A 16179-nucleotide genomic window follows, 5' to 3' on the forward strand; every position below is an offset into this window, starting at 1 on the left:
TGAAACTGTTCACACTTGACAGGAAAACATGGAGACCTAGCTTTGAGTGTCAGCCCCTCGATGCCCCTGCCTGCTTTCCTCTTTCTCACATAGCAGTAATTGTGAAACATCCACTCTTGTCTGGAGGATCTAAGTGATTTTGACACATAGAGACAGAAGCCTCCATTTCCAGCCTAGATGCAGAGCTTCAGATAAGTGACTACATTCCACATCTATCTTTTTTAAAAAAATAAATTTATTTATTTATATTTTATTTTTGGCTGCGTTGGGTCTTCGTTGCCATGCACGGCCTTCTCATTGCAGTGGTTTCTCTTGTTGCGGAGCATGGGCTCTAGGCACACAGGCTTCAGTAGTTGTGGCTCGCAGGCCCTAGAGCGCAGGCTCAGTAGTTGTGTGGTGCACAGGCTTAGTTGCTCCGAGGCATGTAGGACCTTCCTGGACCAGGGCTCGAACCCGTGTTCCCTGCATTGGAAGGCGGATTCTCAACCACTGCGCCACCAGGGAAGCCCCACATCTATCTTAATTTTCTCATTTCCATGGAAACCCTGGGCTACTTTGCAGTACAGGCCACATTTTGACTTTTTCTTCAAACAGCTGTGCTCTGATGTGAACCCAGATCCTCATACAACTTTCTCCTGTGCTTGTTGATAGGCCCGTGGGCTCCACTTGTTTGCTATCTCCCTCACTGTAGTGATCAAATAAACTTGACTTCTTCGAATTACACATTTATCCCTGGGGATGTGAGGTTGATTGGGCTAGAAGAAAACTATACATGGTATAGTAGATATAAATGGTATGGAAAAAAAAATAAAAGCGGGGGAAAGGATAAGAAGTGCTGGGGAAGGGGCTGTTGCGATTTAAATAGGATGCTTACAAAACACCTCGGTAATAAAGTGACACCTGAGCAAAGATCTGAAAGAAGTGGGGGATTTTTTGAACGGCTGAGTATCTAGGAAAAGAGCTGCAGAGGAAGGGGAAACAGTGCAAAAGCCCCAAGGAAGAGCTTGCAGAGCGTGTTTCAACCACACTTGGTCAGTGACCCTACGTTGACAACCTCTTTAATTCCGAAACCTACCCCCACTCCATCGTTACTCCCTTATCCTGCTTTTTCATTTTTCCATAGAACTTTTCAATATATCATTCCGTGTTCATTATGTTTGATTTCTGCTTTGCGTGAGGGAGGGCATCTTCGCCAGTCTGGGTCGCCGATGCAGCTCTAACTTCTAGCAGTGTGGGGCACGCCGCAGGAGCTCGACAGGCCGTACTGTCCGGAGGCCCCGGGCCGGGGAGAGAGAACGGTCAAGGTAAGGAGGAAGAGACCGGTCTCCTGGGGCCTCGGTGGGGGGAAGCCCCTGCTGGGGACCCGCAGGTAAGGAGCGCACCCCCCAGCGCCCCGGTCCCCCGGCCGGATACGCATCTCCGCGCGTGCGCCGGGTGCGGCCCGGGTCAAGGCGCCCGCCCGATTGGCTGCGGCCGGCGCCTAGAAGCGGCGTTGCGCGTGCGCGCTCCTTCCGCGCGCGGTCTTGTGGCGTGCGTTTTGCTCTTCATCCTCCGCTGTCTCCGCGGCAGCCCCATCTTCCCGTCTAGTGTGCTCGTTCCCGTTGCTCGGAATGTTCCCGGAACTCAATAACCTTCTCAATACCACCCCTGACCAGGCGGAGCAGGTAAGAGATTGCACGGTCGGGAAGGGGGCGCGTCCTGGGAGCGTGGCGGAAGACCGTACGGGAAGCGCACGCGGACCCGTGAGAAATAACGCGACGTCCGGGGATCCCGGGGCGCCTGGGAGTTGTAGTCCAAAGAGGGCCCGCCCGGGGCTGGCCTGGACATTTGGGCTTGTGGGAGGTGGGCATCTGGCGCCTTCTCAAAGGCCGTGCGTGCCCTTGAAAGTCCATAGGAAGCATGTCCGACGTTTGGATTGGCTTAAGTTCACAGACGTGTACCGGGCGAGCCCTTTGCGTGTTCAGTGTGGTGGGAGTTCCGGCGCCCCAAAAGGCTGCCTGAGAGGAGAGGAGAGTTCGACTCTCCACCCATCACGTGGGACCAGCTTCTTAACCACCCTGAGCCTCCCTCTGGCTCGGGAGCGCTCGGCAGGTCGCAGTGAATGCTGCTGCTCCTCTTCCTCTTCGTGTTCTCGAATAAGTGCTCTTTGAAGCTGCTCTCAGCCAACGTTGGATTGTAGGAGTCCACCTTTGGCACCACAGGCTCGCTACTCTTGTTTTCTTCTCCCTCCTTCTCACACTCTAGGGCATTTCGAAAATTTCCACGCTTTCGCCCAAGGGTTACCTCTCCTAGGAATATACCTGACTTATTTCATAGCTGTTGTCTTTCTGATGAAATGGTAAGCTCTTCCAGAAAGACAAGACAGAAAGGGTGTAAAGCCTTTTTATGACTCCCTAATGCCTGGCAAATAGTATTCAGTGGATACTTGTGCATCTTTATTACCCAGCAGTTCTTCTCTGCCCAAGCCTCCAGGTGGCGCTGGTTACCTTGCCAGTTACTACTAGCACCTCCAAAGTCCAAGCCCAGGGCCACAGGGAATGGAGGATAGAAGTGGGCGCCAGGAAATGACAGATGGCGCTAGGGTTAACCCTCAAGTTCTGCTAGTGTGATCTTTCATATTTTATAAGTGAAAAAAATCACAACAGCACAGAGACGACCTTCCCTGTCACTGAGAAGGAACTAGGGGTGGCTGGAGCAGGGCAGCCAGACCCTGCAGAGACCATTGTTAGAGGTCTTTCCAGGGCTCTCCATGATCAGAGCTCTGCCTGAAGCAGTTTCCAGGGCCTTTGGGAGGAGGACTTTGATACTGGAAGTCTCTGTCAACAACTACTTCTTCACTCTCCCCTACCTAGGGGACAGAATTGGAAGCAGGATTAGAAATAGGGAGGAAGCTGGATCAGATGACTTTTTAGAAGACCCCTTAAAATCTTGGCAGTCAGTGATTTTTGTTGGATTCCATGATAAAAGCTTCCTTTGTTCAGGATTTAATTCTCTGCAAGACTGGTGTGGAAGAGAAGGGATTCTATTCTTTATTGCCTTGGGAATTATGAGGTTGAGATATGCTTGCCCATAATGAGTGACTTAATACCAATCATTTTAATTATTGGTTTTTCCATAATTTTGACTTATTTTCTTCTTTTTGTGGTTAAATACACACACACACACACACACACACACATATGCAGAGTCTCCAGGTGTAGAAATTTAAGGGTGGATACAACCGACTAGATTTTGACACTTAGCTGACCTCTTTCCTGGGACTCTAATTCATCTTTTTGTGTTCTTCTTAACTTTTAGGGGAAACTGACTCTACTCTGTGATGCCAAGACAGATGGCAGTTTCCTTGTGCACCACTTTCTCTCCTTCTATCTCAAAGGTACGGACTGTAGAAAAAGAAAACCCAGGCAAAAAAAAAAAAAGCCTGATTCAGGAAGCAATAGGAATCATATTAACTAGCCAGGGCTTTGGTGTTCGGGCAGCCAGATGGCTGTTTATCAGGTAACTGATTACTGGACCATCTGGTTCCGTCTCCTAGTCTGCCAGAGAGTGGCATGTGCTCCCTGTATCCAGTCCCGCCTTCCACTTCTCCACGTCCTGCATAGGCACTGCCTCCCTGAGGTCCTTGTGTGGCCTTCTCATTTAGTTGCTCCTTGGTCCTTGTCTATTTTGAAGTCTCTAGGCACTTGACCCATTAACACTTTGCCCTGGCAGTAGATGCTTCCTAAAGAACACAGGGAAGAAAACAGCATGGCCATTGCAATTCACACACAGAAATTGATTAGAAGAAGGAAACAGCCAAATGAAAAAAAGACTTATTGATTCTCCTTGTGTCCCCACTGAGCCAGGCCAGGAAACAGGGTAGACCTTTGGCACTCTTAATTGTAATAATTTACAGCTTTGAAAGTTATTTTCCTTTCCAGATGATGTTATTGTCAGCTTATAAAGACCAAGAGAATCTACAGATAAATTACTAGAATTAATTATGTTCATAAGGTAGCTAGAGCTTCTTTGTGCTCCCCTTGTCTCCTCTTGGGTATAAGACTAGTTTAAAAAATCCATTGTAGGGCTTCCCTGGTGGCGCAGTGGTTGAGAGTCCGCCTGCCGATGCAGGGGACACGGGTTCGTGCCCCGGTCCCGGAAGATCCCACATGCCGCGGAGCGGCTGGGCCCGCGAGCCATGGCCGCGGAGCCTGTGTGTCCGGAGCCTGTGCTCCGCAACGGGAGAGGCCACAGCAGTGAGAGGCCCGCGTACAGCAAAAAAAAAAAAAAAAAAAAAAAAATCCATTGTACTTCTGTACACCAACAAGCAATTAGAAAAATATAATTTTTTAAAAACCACAATTTATTTTCAGTGGAACAAATTAAGATTCCTAGTAATACCTCTCACAGAGGAAGTACATCTTAGAATCAATGAAATAAGGTATAATTATTAAATACGAAAAAAAGTACATCTTAGAATCAAATTGGGTATGTCAGGTTGCAAGGCTTCGGTTCTCTAGATCTGCCTCATTGCTTTTGTTTCCAGATGTATGAAGTATACGAGACTGATTGTAAGTAGAGACTTTATTAAAAATCAGTTTATTTTATTTTATTTTCCAGCTAATTGTAAAGTCTGCTTTGTGGCACTCATCCAGTCCTTCAGTCACTACAATATCGTGGGACAGAAGCTGGTAAATATTTTAGAACTCCATGATGGGATCCCTGAGTGAGTGTGTGTGCCAGGCATGTGTGAGTGTACTGTCAGGCTGGGCTTCCCTGTTTGGGTTGTGGAGAACTTAGCAAGGGAGGGACTAATGAAATCATGGAATCCTGAACCCCTTCTCTGAAGGGCTAAGGCAGAATCTCTATGTGTTTTGTTAATTTATAAAGTTTGTAGAACCAGATCTGGTGTGTGTTTTTAAAAAATATTTATTTGCACTGGGTCTTAGTTTCGGCAGGTGGGCTCCTTAGTTGCGGCTTGTGAACTCTTAGTTGCGGCAAGCATGTGGGATCTAGTTCCCTGACCAGGGATCAAACCCGGGCCCCCTGCATTGGGAGCACAGAGTTTTATCCATTGCCCCACGAGGCAAGTCCCAGATCTGTTGTTAATTAATCAAACCCTTCTCTGTTGAGTCTGGACCAGTTAAGTTTTTCTCCTTCTCGGTGTGAGCTTTAATCTTGTTCCTAGTGAGTGAGAGATCATAGCTTGGTCTGCTGCCAAGTTGAGTGCCTCCCACTGTGTCTCCCTAAGTCTAGGGCTTAGGACCCAAATGTGGGGAGAGGCAGGCGCTTTTGTCATGTGCCCCTTACCTCATCTTGGTTTGCCCCTCATCTCATTAGATGCAGCCAAGCAAGAATAAGATGGCCCAGAGGCTAGTGAACCTCCTGGCCTGGCTTGGCCCATTGCTTGTGACCTGTGACCTGGTGAATTTACTGGGTTGTTATTGTAGTGTTTTCTTTTTTTCTTTTTTTTTTTTTTTTGCAGCATGCGGGCCTCTCACTGTTGTGGCCTCTCCCGTCGTGGGGCACAGGCTCCGACGCACAGGCTCAGCGGCCATGGCTCACGGGCCCAGCCGCTCCGCGGCATGTGGGATCTTCCCGGACCGGGGCACGAACCCATGTCCCCTGCATCGGCAGGCAGACTCTCAACCACTGTGCCACCAGGGAAGCCCTGTAGTGTGTTTTTTTAAAGTCCTGGCTAGGATTTTTTTTTTTTTAATTTTTTGGCTGCGTTGGGTTTCTGTTGCTGTGCGCGGGCTTTCTCTAGTTGTGGCAAGCAAGTGCTACTCTTCGTTGCAGTGCACGGGCTTCTCGTTGCGGTGGCTTCTTTTTGTTGCTGAGCATGGGCTCTAGGTGCGCGGGTTTCAGTAGTTGTGGCACGCAGGCTCAGTAGTTGTGGCGCACGGGCTTAGTTGCTCTGTGGCACGTGGGATCTTCCCGGATCAGGGCTCGAACCTGTGTCCCCTGCATTGGCAGGCAGATTCTTAACCACTGCGCCACCAGGGAAGTCCCTTGTAGTGTGTTTTTGCTGTTTGTTTTGATTAGGTCAGCCTCAGAGAGGGAGAGAACCAGGCCACCCATCAGCAGTGATCTTTGAAGTGCCAGTCATACTATTGGGCCACATCACTGCCTCTTCTCTGATGGGGAGAAAACAATGAGAGAGTGAGAGAAGGGTAAGCTCGTTCTCATTCTTTGCAGGGAAGGGAGAAGTTCCTGTGTTAGAGGTCAGATCATGAGCTCAGGGAGCACTGTCATGCCACGAACATGTATTGCACAGGTCTGTGAGGCATGTCTGTGGCCCTAACATCTGTTTTTATAGATGAGAAAGTTGTGTATTCTCATATCCAGTTTGGCTGCTTTTTCTTTTACCTTGGAATCATCGACGCGGCAGGAATGACGTGCACAGCACTGGGTGTGCCAAGTATTAGAGCGTGAGCTCCCATCCTCTTGGTGTATTATTGTTCTTACATCAGGAGAATGGTAATGAGTGAGAGCAAAGTTGATGATCAGGAATCCTTCTCTCTGCCAGGGTGGCTACTGTTGTGAACGGTGTTACATATAGTGAACTCTGGTGTGTGAATGAGTGATTGAGGCCTGGTCTAGGGGCATGAGGAGTCTAAGGAGTTCCATGTCACCTGTCTCTGCACAGACAGAATGGTGGGTTGCACGTTTAGATGGTGTCACCATCTCTGGGTGTTTGTTGAAATGCACATTCTTGGGCCCTGCCCCCAAGGCTTCTGGTTCTGGAGATCTGGAGTGGGGCTCGGCGATCTGCATTTTAATCAGGTATCTCAAGAGATTCTTAATTGCATGTTTCATGAAGACCTATATTTAAGGAGTACTGGTCTAGAGCAGGGGTTGACCAACCACAGCCTGCACCCCCTGTTTTTTGTAGATAAAGTTTTATTAGAACACAGCCAGCCCCATTTGTTCGTGAATGGTCTATGGCTGCTCTTGCTCTACGGTAGCAGAGTTGAGTAGTTGCAGCAGAGAATGTCATCCTGCCACCGTCTTTACTGTTATTATTTACTTACTGTATTTTTTGGAATATTTGAATTTTCTTTATTTTTTTATACAGCAGGTTCTTATTAGTTATCTATTTTATACATATTAGTGTATACATGTCAATCCCAATCTCCCAATTCATCCCACCACCCCCCCCACTTACTGTTTTTAAAATTTTATAACTACATGCCTTTAAAAAAGAAACTTTATATTACTATTATAAATTAAAAACCAGTACTGGGTAATCATAAAAATAAAGATATAAGCAAAAGAAAGTAAATTAAAAAAAAATGTGACAGGTAAATGTAAATGCACATCTGAAAGCAGAACGGAAATTGTGTGTTGGGAACACCCAGGGGAGGCAAGACATGGGCTCCTCCGGAGGGGGGGACAGGCACACATCTGCAGGGTTTAGAACGTGTCTGGAGCCCTCTCGTGAGCTGCAGTCTAGCCTCTCTGATGGGTCCCCCGCAAGGCGCAGGAACTCACTCGCCTCTCCTTTGGGTGTAGGGTGTCAGCCTGACCACAGCACGGGAATGCGGGCAGCTCGTGTTCCTCGAGGGTCTCAAGTCCGCGGTGGACGTCTTCTTTCGGCCTCAGGAGGAGCCACACCCCCTGCAGTTCCTCAGGTCAGTCAGCCCACGACCCAGCCCAGAGCACACCTGGCAGGTAGGCCCAACCCAGGGTTGCTGTGTGATTCCTTCTCCTCAGTGTATGGGAGGGCAGAGCTGGCTTCAGGAGTCAGATACCTCCCTGGTGTCACAGCATTATCGGAAGGTCCTTGGCTCTGACTGTGGGCCAGAGAGTGTGTGGCTGTCCCTGAAGCGATAGAAAGCATTATTTGCTGGACATGTGGCAGAACAGTGTGCTTTGCTGGTTTTTCCAACCCTGGCTTACAGCCTTAGCACACACTTCTGTTCTGTTCTTGGCTTGATCCGGGGTCAGCAAACTATGGGCCATGGGCCAGCTACCTGTCTTGGTAAATAAAGTTTTGTTCGAATAGCCACACTTGTTTGTGGCTTGTCCACAATACTTGTTTGTATTGTCCCTGGCTGTCTGGCACTACAGCAGCAGAGGTGAGAGCTGAGACAGGGACCGTACGACCCACAAGCCTAAAATATTTACTGTTGGCCCTTTAAGAAGACGTTTGTTGCCTGCAGGTTGGTGTTCCTGCTTCTTGTCTTTCCTGAGCATCAGTCACAGATGTAGCAGATGCCGCACCTGGCTGCTGTGCTCCCTCCACCCCAGGGAGTCTGTACGGGACCTCTCCCCGCTCTGCCCTCCCTCAGACTCAGCCTTACATAGTGGCCGGGCTCAGTGTGGAGTCAGAAGGCCAGGTGTCCTGACCCTGTGTGTGTGTGGCCTGGGGCACAGTCCTTCGCATCTCTGAACCTGGGTGTCTTTGTCTGAATGCGTGGGCCTGGTTTACACCTGAGCCCAGGTTATAGGGCACTGTTGTCCCTGCTGTCAGTGGGGCTCAGCCCTGGAGTGTGGGGCAGTGGGGCTAGTGCCTGGGCTCCGGGCCCCGACCTATTGCTGGGAGACAACTGCTGTAGTCACTGGGGAGATGGAGGTAGCAGGGCCATGTGTCTCAGAAGCAGGTCGGACCTGGTATGCACACGAGCACACCGGTAGCTCTTAGACTGCTGCCCTCACCCCCAGGACACCTGAAATGTTGCTTAACTTTCATACCCAATTGTGACCTCCTGGGAAGGCCTCTCCTGCCCAGTCCCAGTGAGTCTTTCAGATGCCTTAAGCTCTTGGATTGAGAGGCTGTATGAGCCTCGGGGGCTGTTTATTTCTGTGTCCGCCAGTTTTTAGCACAGTGCTTTGTACCTAGTAGGCATCAGGGAATATTTGAACTGAAGTAAATGTACTCACGTGTGCACGTGTGCCTTTTCTTCCCAGCCAGATCGTGAGCCCCTTGGTGCCAAGGACTGGAATCCAGTTCCTTCCCTCCCCCTAACCCTTTCCTGTGGTGCTGCACAGTCTCATAAACACTTGTAGAGCACGTGAGCTCTCTGGTAACTCTTGCCCTGTGTCCCAGGGAGGCCAACTCTGGGAACCTGCAGCCGCTGTATGAGTTTGTGCAGGAGGCCCTGAAGCCCATGGACAGTGGAGAGGCTGCCTGGAGGTGCCCGGTGCTGCTGGTGGACGACCTCAGTGTGCTGCTAAGCCTGGGCGTGGGGGCAGTGGCGGTGCTGGACTTCGTCCACTACTGCAGAGCCACCGTGTGCCGGAAATGGAAGGTAATCATGGGCCTGCTCCCTGTGCTCCTGCCTGTGACCCGTACGGGCCGACAGGCCCAGGCCTCACTTACGTGCAGTGATCTTTTCTGTTTAATTGCTTGGGGCTTTGGCTTTACCCTGGCAGGCCCAGGGACCTTTCAGTCAACACACCTTGCTCTCCACTACCTGCCACTGATGAAAAATAAGGCCCTGAAACCTAAAAGGGTGCCCGGCACTGTCTTTAACGGGGCTGGTCATTGCGGTACTGCGGCTGTCCCCGCTCTGCCACGCGCTGTCATATTGCTCTGAGTGTGTTTTGAAGGTTGGCTGAGATAATGGGTGTAAAACTGCTTTAAAAATTGTGAGGTAAAAAAAAAGAAAAATTGTGAGGTGAAGGGACCTCCCTGGCGGTCCAGTGGTTAAAACTCTGTGCTTCCACTGCAGGGGCACGGGTTCGATCCCTGGTCGGGGAACTAAGATCCCGCATGCCGCAAGGTGCAGCCAAAAAAAACCCCCCCGAAAACCAATATGAAAATTGTGAGGTGCAATACAGGGATAGGGTGTAACCATCATTGTCAAGTGGTGAGGCAAAAATAGAAATTCTGCCATACTAGAGATTTTAACAAACTAGAAACAGCTGTGGTGCCCATCTCCCAGGAACCAGACAGCAAGAGTTAAGTGAGGGGAAGCTTGTAGCACGGCAGCTCAGCGTGTGGTCCACGGGGCCAGCTGGGTGCAGAGCAGTGGGGAGGGGGTAAGTGGGTTGGCCAGGGGCGTGTGGGTCCAGCAGTGCATGGTGCTCACCTCCTGCGTGTAAGGTCCTGCCTGGAAGCTGGGGTCAGGGGACCTTCTGAGGCCATCCTGGCTACAGTCACAGGGCCAGGCGCCAGGGTGATGGGGAGAGAAGGGAAGGAGGAGGAAATGTATGGGGCTTGGAGGACACAGTTCACTGGGGCTTGTGGAGGGAGTGAAGCAATCAGTCAGCTGCTGCAGCTCAGCCTGCTCCGTGGCCCACTACCAACCTCTTTTTGTAAAAATACTTCTTTCAGTTGAAAAAGTAGAACTTGGGAATAGTTCAGCAAAGAAAAAAAGAAGATATAAACAGTATAAAGGCTACTTTAGCCAAAAGTAACTGTCTCTTTTCCTCCGTTGTATATCCTTCCAGAGAGTCTATGCAGTCATGAACACGTTTGTATGTACACTTGTTTCCCCGCATTTTTCTTCACATTACTGGTAACCTACCATTCACACAGTTTGGTACTTCTTTTCTTTTACTAACACACAGTATGTTTTGGTGTCCAGTGCCCCAAAACAGAACACACAGATCTGCTTTATTCTTTTTAACAATTGGACACTATTCCTTGCTTGTGGATGAATTGAGCTGGAAGTACAGGTTGGATGTGCTGGTGAAACTATCCAGCAGATGATTGCAGTTATGGTCCTGGAGCCCAAGCACGGGTGCTTCCCACACAGTGGATGCTACAGCTGGGAGGCTGATCTGTGAGAGGGGTGCAGGGCAGTGGAGGCTCTGAGAGCCCAGCACACCCTGGTCCTGGCGTCCCTTCCCATCAGTCTCCATCATGGTCTCTGTTGCAGGGAAATGTAGTGGCCCTTGTGCACGACAGTGGAGATGCTGAGGACGAGGAGAACGACATCCTGCTGAATGGCCTTGGTCACCAGAGCCACCTGATACTGCGGGCTGAAGGCCTGGCCACCGGCTTCTGCAAGGATGTGCATGGGCAGGTGCGCAGGGACTGGGGCTCACTGGGAGCTGCTCGCCTCCCGAGTCTAGGCTGCCCATGGGATAGTGTCTGGCTGTGGGGTGGTCTGGTTGGGGCGTGCCCTCAGGTGGAAGGGAAGCCTCAGAAGTTGTGTGAATGCAGGTCAGAGTCTGCCCCAGGTGGTGCTTGGCCCCGTGCACCAAGGCAGGTTTTCCATGGTGGTCCATTTGCAGCCAAAAGGGAGCTCCTGAAGAGAAGATGGCTGTCTACAGGGGAAGGCAGTAAACAGCGGAATTCCTCTGCAGGACCACAGCAGGCTTTGTGTATTCAGGCCAACACCGTTCCTTTTAAAATAGAGACTTGGGACTTCCCTGGTGGCGCAGTGGTTAAGAATCTGCCTGCCAATGCAGGGGACATGGGTTCGAGCCCTGGTCCGGGAAGATCCCACATGCCACGGAGCAACTAAGCCCATGTGCCACAACTACTGAGCCTGCGCTCTGTAGAGCCCGCGAGCCACAACTACTGAGCCCACGTGCCAGAACTACTGAAGCCTGCGCACCTAGAGCCTGTGCTCCGCAACAAGAGAAGCCACCGCAATGAGAAGCCCGTGCACCGCAACTAGAGTAGCCCTGCTTGCTGCAACTAGAGAAAGCCTGCGTGCAGCAAGGAAGACCCAATGCAGCCAAAAAAAATTTTTTTTAAATAAAATAGAGACTTGGGGAGGCCATTCCCCTGGCTGGCGTTGCCGCCCCCACTGCTGCCTCTGCCTGGGATGTTTGGAGTACTTAGGTGGAAGCTGAGTCCTGCCCTGGGAGGGAGGTCAGGTTCTCCCCACGCCCAGGGGCTGCCGTGGTTCTCTGCCTTCTGAAACTTCTCTTTTGGGATCACCCCCAAGCCTTTACCATCTCTTCCAGGTTAACTTCATGTTGACCGCTTTTGACCCTTTAAGGGTGGGTGGGCCTTTTGGCCCAGAGTCGTTCAGAGTCGGGTGTGGAAAACAAAGCACAGGCCCAGAGATGCTGTGCTGGTGGTGGGCCCCTGGCATAGCCTGAGGAGAAGCTTCTGCTGGCAGCTTATGGCTCTGAAGCCAGTCAGCGCCCCAGAGCTTTCTAGTCACTAGAGACAAATGTCCAGTCTTCCTGAGCCTCGGAATTGAATGTACACATTCTGTTGTGTTGATTTTCAAAATTCATCTAGCCAAAAAGTACAAAACCATGCACACAGAAAAGACCAAAGGGAGATACACAAAAATACTTTAATGGTTCTTCCCTGGATGGGTTTTTTCTACCTTTTACTTTTCTTTGTCTCTCATGTTTTCTGTAATGAGCAAATATTACTATTGTAGTGGAGGGGAAACATTTATTTTTAGGTGGCTGGTAATAAGCTTTGTTTTGGAAGTCGGTCCCATTACTGCATGGTGCATGACCTCAATTGAAGGTCACCGATGAGGCAGGAAGGGTTCACAATGGAACAGGTATTTGGGGGTGCCTTTCCTCTTTCACTCTTCTCTTTGTCACTTAGCTGAGGATCCTGTGGAGGAGACCATCAGAGCCCGCAGCCCAGCGAGATCGGAGCCTCACTTACCAGTACAAGATACAGGACAAGAACGTGTCCTTTTTTGCCAAAGGAATGTCTCCTGCTGTTCTGTGACCTGATTTAGGGGCAGCTGAAGCTACCTTGGACTATTTTTAGTTATGAAAGATAAAGCAACTGAGCAGAAATGGATCTTTACACCTTTGTTGTGGACTGGCAGTTCCACTGTGACCCAGGGATGGTGGAATGGTGCTGTGATGGTTTGCCTTTGTTCCCCTGGGCCCTGTTTAGAAAACACATGAGGAAGCTGCAACCCTGCCTCAGCTGAGATGCTGCATGTTGAACTGGGTGAAATGGGTCCTCTGGAGCCTTCCTCGTAAACACGCTTTAGCCCCAACTGCCCATTTTTGGTTGTGGTGCCTTTCAGAGCCAGAATGGGTGTGGATGTACTAGCCAGGAGGCAGTCCTGGATGGCACGTGTCCAAAGTGACAACCAGGATATTCGTGGCCAGCACAAAGTGAGTTCCCACCTCATGGCTTCCTGTGGATTGTCTCATTTAATTTTCACCTTCATCCTGAAAAAGTATTTTCTTCTTCAGTCCAGTCAGGAAATAGCCTTCGGGAGGTTTGGAAGCATGCTCAAAGCTGTAGAGCCTGCTGCCAGTAACGGAGGCCTGACTGAAGTCCACGCTTGCTGACTGACCCTCATGGAAACCAGAGGCAGGCTCCTGCCCAGTTCACGAGTTGGCTCTTCTTATTTCTGTTGTAGCTGAGCACCTGGCCCATATGCTGAGGAGACCAAGCCATCGCGGGCCCGGCACCCTGGCCTTGGCCACACGAGGCCCCATGTAGGGCACAGGTGTGCATGGCCTTGGTGAGGGGGAGAAGGAATGTTCTTGCTGCCAGGTAGGCTAGGACCTTGGGGAGGAGCCAGTGTCTCCCTCACCTGTGAAGACTGAAGGCGGTGAGCTCTTCCCCAGAATCCTGTAGATGCCACTTGCCACACTCAGCCCTTCAGTCAAGGTCACCTCTGAGTATTCTCTTAGAATGGGTACATTTTATTGTATGTACATTATACCACAAAGAATCTGATTTTAAAAATAAATAAAATGGGGGCTTCCCTGGTGGCGCAGTGGTTGAGAGTCCACATGCAATGCAGGGGACACGGGCTCGTGCCCCGGTCCGGGAAGATCCCACATGCCGCGGAGCGCCTGGGCCCGTGAGCCATGGTCGCTGAGCCTGCGCGTCCGGAGCCTGCTCCGCAACGAGAGAGGCCACAATAGTGAGAGGCCTGCGTACCACAAAAAAAAAAATAAATAAAAAAATAATAAATAAATAAATAAATAAATAAAATGGAAAAATAACACTGCAGGGACTAAGGAAGTTTCATATCCATTGTTTAATTTTAACTTTTTTTAAACATTTTTTAGTCTTTGCAAAAGGGAACAATTTATCACCCCACTCCTCAAGTCATACTGACTGTAGTGTTAGTTTTCCCATTGAAACAGTAGCTGCTTTTCTTCTCAAAGTACTGCAGACTTGATAGAATATTTTAAAATTATGAGTGTAACTTAAAAGAAAGTAGTCATGAAAGAATCCAATGATTCTTTTATTAATATGTCAGTATTTATACAGCTTCCTATGAGCTGCAGTTCTGAATGGGTAAGGCACCACAAAACATTTTTTGCATGATATGCTATTATATTTCTTCACTTGATTTATAAATGTTTTCATTAAATTTTTAATGTTTAATGGCTACTTGGCATTTTTTGGTGTCATTATATTCTAATTTGCTTAGGTATTCTCTGGGCATGTCGGGTTCTGATTTTTGTAATTATAAATTATACTGTTATGAATTTTACATTTATACCTGTTTGGGGATGGGGGTAAGTATTTGTTTCCTTAGAACATTCGTTCATTCAACAAATACTGAGCACCTTCTGAGGGTATGACAGTGACAAAATAGGTCCCTGCCCTTGAAGATCTGATGTTCTAGTAGAGGAGACAGAGACAGTCAACAGAATTGAGAATTAAGAGACATAGAGTTATTAAAGTAAGACAAAGTTTATCAAATATTCTTTAGTCCCTATTCTATATTTTTTACAACTGGCAATCTTTTTTTTCCAGGTTTTTTGTGTGTGTGTGTGCGGTACGCGGGCCTCTCACTGTTGTGGCCTCTCCCGTTGCGGAGCACAGGCTCCGGATGTGCAGGCTCAGCGGCCATGGCTCACGGGCCCAGCAGCTCCGCGGCATGTGGTATCTTCCTGGACCGGGGCACGAACCGGTGTCCCCTGCATCGGCAGGCGTACTCCCAAGCGCTGCGCCACCAGGGAAGCCCTATATAGTAATTCTTAATTTTAAAAAAATATATATTATCAGGTCAGTTTTAAAAATAACCTTGGAAAGGTAAAGAAGGAAGAAATGTTCCTCATCAATTTCCTGTCCCTCTTTTAAAAAGTTTAACCAGTAATCATTGTATTCTGTAGACTTTCTCAGCCTCAGTGAGGTAAGGCACTGTTTTTCCTGTGAATGTGGTGAGCATGGTAACACTTCTGTCTCTGTTGTATAAGCCTTGAATTCCTCTTATGGTCTTATCTTACTGGTATTTGTTGTATTTTCTATAACCTGCTGTTTGCTATAACCTTGATAAGATTTTAAAATATTTACTATTGAGATTTATTTCTTGTGATATTATACCTTCTATATTTGTGAATGAAGATGACCTATAATTTTTTGTTTACCTGTGTTAGCCTGCTCAGGTTTGAGCATTAGAGCAATATATGCCTCATAAGCCATGTTGAGGAACTTGCTGCCTTTTATATCCTTTGTAATTCTTAGTGCCTTTTATTGCAACTTAGGTCTTGCATTGGTCAAGGTCAGGTAACTTCTTGGAGATAATTTACAATTTTTTCTTTGTTATTGGTCTTTATCATTACTTTTCTTTGTTATATCAGTTTTAGTACTGTTTATTTCTGAAATAGTTATCCATTCTCTTTGTTTTTCTGAAAAAGTATTTGTAAACCAGATATACAATAAGAGACTTGTATCCAGAATATATAAAGAACTCTTACAATTCAATAAGATGACAAATAATCCAGTTAAAAGATGGATAAAAGATTTGAATAGACATCTCACTAAAGCAGGGATAGGAATGGCCAACATGCACATAAAAAGATGCTCAACATCATTAGCCATTAGGGGAATACAAATTAAAACCACCATAAGGACTTCCCTGGTGGCACACTGGTTAAGAATCTGCCTGCAAGTGCAGGGGACATGGGTTCGAGCCCTGGTCCGGGAAGATCCCACATGCTGTGCAGCAACTAAGCCCGTGTGCCACAACTACTGGAAGCTGCATGCCTAAAGCCCGTGCTCCACAACAAGAGAAGCCACTGCAATGAGAAATGAGAGGCCCATGCACTGCACCAAAGAGCAGCCCCCACTCACCGCAACTAGAGAAAGCCCGTGCGAAGCAATGAAAACCCAACACAACCAAGAATAAATAAATAAATAAATATTTTTAAAAATCACCATGAGATACCACTACATAAGCACTAAAATGGGTATATCAAAAAAACCAGGGGACTTCTCTAGTGGCACAGTGGTTAACAATCCGCCTGCCAGTGCAGGGGACATGGGTTCGATCCCTGGTCCAGGAAGATCCCACATGCCATGGAGCAACTAAGCCCGTGTGCACAACTACTGAGCCTGCG

General features: G+C 48.6%; 1 protein-coding gene across 1 annotated transcript; it reads left to right on the forward strand.

Annotated features, from left to right (window-relative positions):
* The first annotated feature begins 1497 nt into the window (after positions 1–1497).
* Positions 1498–13579, forward strand: ELP6 (elongator acetyltransferase complex subunit 6). Its single transcript, XM_082639458.1, has 7 exons — positions 1498–1664; positions 3298–3376; positions 4600–4670; positions 7495–7613; positions 9032–9233; positions 10809–10955; positions 12455–13579. Exons 1-7 carry the CDS (start codon positions 1611–1613, stop codon positions 12581–12583), a joined length of 801 nt encoding a protein of 266 aa, XP_082495584.1. The 5' UTR covers positions 1498–1610; the 3' UTR covers positions 12584–13579.
* Positions 13580–16179: the final 2600 nt, after the last annotated feature.

Source organism: Mesoplodon mirus (assembly GCF_964341445.2).
Source record: "Mesoplodon mirus genome assembly, chromosome: 12".
Lineage (NCBI taxonomy): Eukaryota > Metazoa > Chordata > Mammalia > Artiodactyla > Ziphiidae > Mesoplodon > Mesoplodon mirus.